Genomic DNA, 5,989 nt, shown 5'->3' on the forward strand with positions numbered 1-5,989 from the left:
GTCTCAATTTGCCTAGATTGATAAGAGTTCTTCTTGTTTATCCAAGATTCCTTGCTCAATTTGGGCTTCCAAGAGCTTGCATCCGACATACTTCTATGCCCTTGAGTTCTTTTTGGGGGCCACTGATTGTTTTTTGAGTTCTATGAGAAGATCCTATGTGTGTTTCACTGTTTACTGCCAAGCAACTATAGGGGAGAGGAGGGAGGGGAAAGATCAACCCCAAATGTGCTCAATGCTAGCTGTATCAAGACTGAGTTTAATTAGCTCAAGATCGGCATGAAACCATTTTGATCTAGTTATATTGTCTTGGTTTGCCAAGAAGGATAGTTGGATAGTTAAAGCACTTTAGAGAATCCCAAATTCTAGGTCTCTAAGTGAAGGAACAATTAGCATAAACAAAGACTAACTCGATTAATTTCAAGGCTAACACATGTTTCCCTTTCTTTCCCTAAAATCACTTGTCCTTTCTCGAGGAAGTGATATTTGATGTCTTCTACCATATTGAAATCAACAAGAAGGATAATTGGACAATTAAAGCACTTTAGAGAGTCCCAAATTCTTGCCTTGGGATGAGTGTGCTTCTTCTATGGGGTGGTGGCAGCATGCAAAGGGGCAGAGAGAGAAACTTTAGGATCCACATCCAACAAGTTATTGGGAAGACATCCTCGTGGTGCTTCAGGGGTTGTGTCCTCAGTAAGCAATGATTGCATGGGTGCCATGTGTTGGGCACTTATTTGGCTAGGACTAGCCTGGCCTATGGTGGGAACATCCAGTTCCCCCAATGGAACTGACGAACGAGACTCGACGAACTTGCAGTTCGTGTTGGTCATAGTCCCATGGGAGGTATTGTTGGCAGGAAATAGTTATGTTCCGCCTAACTCCACCTCTCTTGCTCCAAGAACCACTTCACCTCTTCTCCAACTTCCAAGAATCCTTAAGATACAAATATTGCTAAGAGCTAGGAGATTTCGACTTGTGTGTGTTTGCCGTTAAGAAAAGTACCTTTGCAAATTTAGAGTTGGCTAGATTGACCAATTCAAATTTTACTGATGAGACCGTGTCACGAGGCCCGCTTTTGTCTTTCTTTCTTTCATTTCCCAAATTCCCATTGGTTTTTCGTTAAGTATCGAAGCGCTTTCGTCATCGGATCATATTAAATGCTTGTTAATTTTGGTTAGATGGTCTGGTGACGTGGTCCCTGGACTTCGCTTACAGCCAGCCAATCGCGCTCTCTCCTCTTTCCAACTCCTAATGTTAGTTTTCATTTTCCTAATTAATAATAAACCATCGTGTCCTGAGTGGCATTTTTTTGGGACAGAGTCGAAACATGTGCTGACTCTAATCTAAACTTTCAAGCCAGCGACGCAGCGTTCTCTTCTCTCTTCTCTCCTCTCTCTCTCTCTCTCTCTCTCAACAAACACGTACGCGCTCGTCCTCCCGCGCCGGCTGCATCCCCTTCTGTCTCTCAGGTCTATTGTCAATCAATTCTTAACCACGACATGCTTACTGTCAAGCGAATCATCAGTTCCCTTTATATGCTCACTGTCATCCAGGATTTACCGTAATAACATGCAAAATGGTAGGCTATTTTGGGCTCATCTGTTTATTGAACGTGTTTTCGATTAGCAGGGGTGCTGCGATCCTGTAACTATCACCTGTGAAGAGAGCTTTGTCTGTAAATGCTCTAAAGAAAACGCACCCGTTTTGTTACATCTCAAAAATATTTTTTCCCTGCCCTTGCTAGCAGATGGGGATATCCATCCACAATGCCATTGATTCAGGTCAACAGCGATTGAAAGAGCTCGGATACAAGCAAGAGCTCAAACGCGACATCTCGTAAGGCCTCTGCGGAATCACATTCACTGAATCCTATTCAGTTATTGTGGTGTTTTGGACTTCAACTTCAGGATTTCAATTTTGGAATAATGATTGTAGATTTCAAGTGTTTAGCATTCAATTCTTTCCCATTTGTGGTGCAGAGTTTTGTCCAATTTCGCTTTCTCCTTCTCCATCATCTCCATCCTGACTGGAGTCACTACTCTGTATAACACCGGTTTAGCATACGGAGGCCCTGTTTCCATGACATATGGATGGCTCTTTGCTGGTTTCTTTACCATGTTCGTCGCTCTATCAATGGCTGAAATTTGCTCTGCCTACCCTACCTCTGGAGGCTTGTACTTCTGGAGCTACCAATTAGCTGGGACAGAATGGGGGCCATTTGCATCTTGGATCACGGGCTGGTATGCACACTGTATCGCCCAGCTGTTGGTTGATGTTTCTTGGTCGCATTTCTGCACGTTTATAACAGCACATGCAACTAGTTAATACCCACCCTCAATTATTCAGCCTGTGCATAACTGTCGGTTTGGATTGTTGGGCGTATTTCTCAGTTGCATTTCTTCACAATCATAACAGCACTGGCAACTAATTAACGGCCACTTGCAATTATTCAGCCTATGCAAGTTGCCACTGGTGGATCACCCCTAGACACATAACTGTTGGTTTGATTGTTGGGCTTGCTATAATTACCTCCCTCGGGTGAGTGTATGCTTGAAACATGAAACGGTAGGTTGCATTTTCAAGAGTGGAGCAGAATACGCCAAGGTTTCATTTTTAAGAGTGCACTGCCCTTCAAGGCCATTTTAATTAAACGTTGATGATTGAACATGAAGTGTGGGGCAAGTCAGGTTTCTATATGCCTGCATGAGTGGCAGGTTCCTGCATTCGTAGGCCTGTTAAAGCAAACTATGTTCACACCTTGTGCTTACCGTGCATGCAAGGCTCTCCTATACGACTGTATGCTATCATTATTAGTTGTATTGGTGCTCCGTTTTATTGACTTTTTCAAAACAACCTGAATCAGGAATAGTTTTGAAAATCAATGTGCTAGATCATCTCCCAACTGAAATTTTTGATGCACTTTAGCTCTAAATATTTTGTCTAGTAGTCTCTTTTACAACAGGATTATGATGAAGGCCTCTCTACTCCTGGCAAAGCACCAATTTTCTGTACATGCAGCAGTAACAAGGCGGCAGTTAGAGCTGTTAGGTGCATGATAGGGCACTAATGGAAATAACTTGGTCAAGGCTTTGATGCTTTGATAATTGATTGTGACATAGGACATCTGGATTGTACAAACATTGCACCAGTTCATGCAGTTTATAGAATATGGTTAATTGATGCTGGAGTAGTTAGGAGATGACTACATGTACTTTGATTTGAAAGCTTATACAGTAGACTGGTATCAGTTAATTTACAATGTCTGGTATCTTGCAACTTTATGGTTTTCTAAACAGCCTCGAAACAGCTGAAAAGCAAATCCATAGTTTATGGTTCTGATAAATTGCATCACTGTGAAATGTTAATGTAAATGCAATCTATCAGTTCTCTGAACTCACTTGTTTACATGGTTAATGGTTTTGTGCGTACAGGTTCAACGTAGTCGGCCAGGTCTGTGATGTGCAATAAAATCAAGATATTTAGAGGGTCTGCTTGTGAAATTGATCAACTGTAAAGTTTTTTCTGCTTTAATCAACCTCCTCCATATTTCTAAAAATTGCACGTCCAATTTATTCAATGCTGCAGTGGGCTGTGACTGCAAGTATCGATTATTCATTGGCTACTCTAGTTCAAATAATCATCTTGCTTAGCTCAGGCGGTGCAAATGGAGGAGGGTATCTGGCATCCAAGTATGTAGTTTTAGCTTTCCATGGTGGGATTCTGTTTCTTCATGCAGCTTTGAACAGTCTTCCCATCAGTTGGCTCGCTCATATTGGTACTCTTGCAGCTGCATGGAATGTTGTTGGTGAGCAGTCTCCTTTATTATGCAGGGTGGCCTTTCTTATAAGAATACCCTTTTCTTTCTTGATAGCAGGTTTCAAGGTGACTGAAAATGATGACTTTTTAATTGTGATTCAGGAGTGTTCGTGCTTATGATTCTTATACCTCTTGTTTCCCCTACCAAAGCCAGCGGGGCTTTCGTGTTTCGACACTTCAATAATGAGGGTTCATACAATATCCATAGCTCTCCTTACATTTTTCTTCTAGGGCTATTGATGAGCCAGTACACCCTCTCAGGATATGATGCCTCTGCACACATGGTACTGCTGTTATGCAATAAGTCTGGTTTTTCACATTTCAAGAACACTGCTTTGTTGCCTTCCATAGGTTGTGAGACAAAGCATCTTATTTTAACACTTGCAGTCAGAGGAAACAAAATCTTCAGACAAAAATGGTCCATATGGTATTGTAAGTGCAGTTGGCATATCTATAGTGGCTGGATGGGCTTATCTCGTGGGCATCACCTTTGCTGTCACGGACCTGGAGCATGTGCTGGACCCTTCAAATGATGCAAATGGTTATGCTATTGCTCAAGTATTTTATGATGCTTTCAAGGCAAGATATGGGTCTGGGGCTGGAGGAATTATTTGCCTTGGAATAGTTGCTGTTGCTATATTCTTTTGTGGCATGAGCTCAGTGACGAGCAATTCACGGTTTGTTTTTATAATGCTGCTTTGAGTTTGAGAACTGGCATTACAGAGCTGTGATATCACGATAAATTGATAAGCACACCCCTTTGTTCCTCACAGGATGGCTTATGCTTTTTCAAGAGATGGTGCTATGCCTTTTTCGAAGGTCTGGCATGCAGTGAACAAACGGGAAATACCCCTGAATGCTGTTTGGCTTTCTTCTGCCATTGCATTTATAATGGCTTTAACGGTATGCTTTCTTTGCATTTGGTAATCTTTGTTAAGCTTGGATTTAATCACCCATGGTTTAGGACAAATTAGTCAAGGGCTCAGAGCTTTTGTGTTTTCATTTCAGTCTCTTGGTAGTTTGGTGGCTTTCCAAGCTATGGTGTCTATTGCAACTATTGGTCTGTACATTGCCTATGCATTACCATCTTTATTTAGAGTCACAACAGCACGGAAAAAATTTGTTCCTGGTCCCTTCAACCTTGGGCCCTTTGGAGTGTTTGTTGGATGGGTAGCCATATTGTGGGTGGTCACAATCAGTGTGCTGTTTTCACTACCTGTACAGTATCCAGTTGCAGCTGACAGTTTGAACTATACGCCGGTCGCCGTGGGTGGGCTGTTTGTGCTAGTGACTGGTAGCTGGCTTGTCAGTGGAAGATTTTGGTTTAGAGGTCCAGTGACAAATGTGGAGGAGAAAATGGAAAATGGAGTACATACCAGTGTGATACAGTGAAAAACAGAATGCCCGCTGGTTTTTTATTAGCTGCAGTGATCAGAACATGTACATGTTGTAGTGTACATCTATTTATGGTCATGCCACACACAAGTATCCACAAGAGTAGACTCTTCGGAAGCTTTGTAAGTACAATTATCTCCTTTGTAGCAAGTAACAGGTGCCACATGCAACTCACTTTACTTGCTATACGTCCCGAACCTGTAGCAAGTACTGCGTGGGCATGATCCTTGGTTAGATCATTGGATCACTCGACATCAGGAAGATTGTCTTCCTTGAATATTTTTTGAGCCACAATATTATTTTGTGCTGTATAAAATCGCCACACTGAACTAGTTATTTGTGGATTAATGATGCGTTAAGATCTTTGGGAACAGTTACCCAATTCAGACACGCCTCACCTCACTCAGCATCTCTCTTTGTGAAGAATGCAGTAGATTCGTTCGCAGGTAGCAATGAGCAATGAGCATATGTGGGGAACAGGTAATCCGGAAATAAAAGAGATTGCTCACCGTGCATTCAATCTTCCTCGCTGCCCCCGCCCGCGGCTCTCTGTCCCCGCTTGTGGGAGAGGATGTGCGACAATGCGAAGTCACTCATTGCGCGCTCGTTTATGATGAACCTCACAAAATTTCCACATATAAAACATTTGGCTTTCGTAATTAAAACTTGCAATCACAAGATCATACTGATAATCAATACTCTCACGGGCACGCGCGGGCACCTCTAAAATTTTTGGACAATGATTTTATATTAATTGAATTTGGGCCTTACATTGAGA

The 5,989-nt window shown here is 42.2% G+C and overlaps 1 protein-coding gene across 5 annotated transcripts; it reads left to right on the plus strand.

Moving 5' to 3' along the window:
* Positions 1-1,311: 1,311 nt before the first annotated feature.
* On the plus strand, positions 1,312-5,599 carry LOC148034122 (amino-acid permease BAT1 homolog). Of its 5 annotated transcripts, XM_087682146.1 has the most exons (10): positions 1,312-1,469; positions 1,630-1,675; positions 1,782-1,836; positions 1,980-2,240; positions 3,432-3,450; positions 3,586-3,805; positions 3,919-4,100; positions 4,204-4,493; positions 4,590-4,719; positions 4,825-5,599. In XM_087682146.1, exons 4-10 carry the CDS (start codon positions 2,080-2,082, stop codon positions 5,206-5,208), a joined length of 1,386 nt encoding a protein of 461 aa, XP_087538272.1. In that variant the 5' UTR covers positions 1,312-1,469; positions 1,630-1,675; positions 1,782-1,836; positions 1,980-2,079; the 3' UTR covers positions 5,209-5,599. The 5 variants fall into 5 exon arrangements, with proteins under 5 accessions (XP_087538272.1, XP_087538268.1, XP_087538269.1 ...); XM_087682142.1 differs by lacking the exon at positions 1,630-1,675 and having other exon boundaries at positions 1,329-1,579; positions 1,748-1,836; XM_087682143.1 differs by having other exon boundaries at positions 1,365-1,469; positions 1,630-1,836.
* The last annotated feature ends 390 nt before the right edge of the window (positions 5,600-5,989 follow it).

Source organism: Lygodium microphyllum, chromosome 7, assembly GCF_053477565.2.
Source record: "Lygodium microphyllum isolate KBCC chromosome 7, Lygodium_microphyllum_v1.1.10, whole genome shotgun sequence".
NCBI classification, from domain to species: Eukaryota; Viridiplantae; Streptophyta; class Polypodiopsida; order Schizaeales; family Lygodiaceae; genus Lygodium; species Lygodium microphyllum.

What these genes read in the sequence shown, in the direction of transcription:
- LOC148034122 (XM_087682142.1), top strand. An exon ending in AGCTGCATGGAATGTTGTTG is followed by an intron (nt 3,806 to 3,918) that starts GTGAGCAGTCTC and finishes ATTGTGATTCAG; the next exon opens with GAGTGTTCGTGCTTATGATT. An exon ending in ATGATGCCTCTGCACACATG is followed by an intron (nt 4,101 to 4,203) that starts GTACTGCTGTTA and finishes TAACACTTGCAG; the next exon opens with TCAGAGGAAACAAAATCTTC.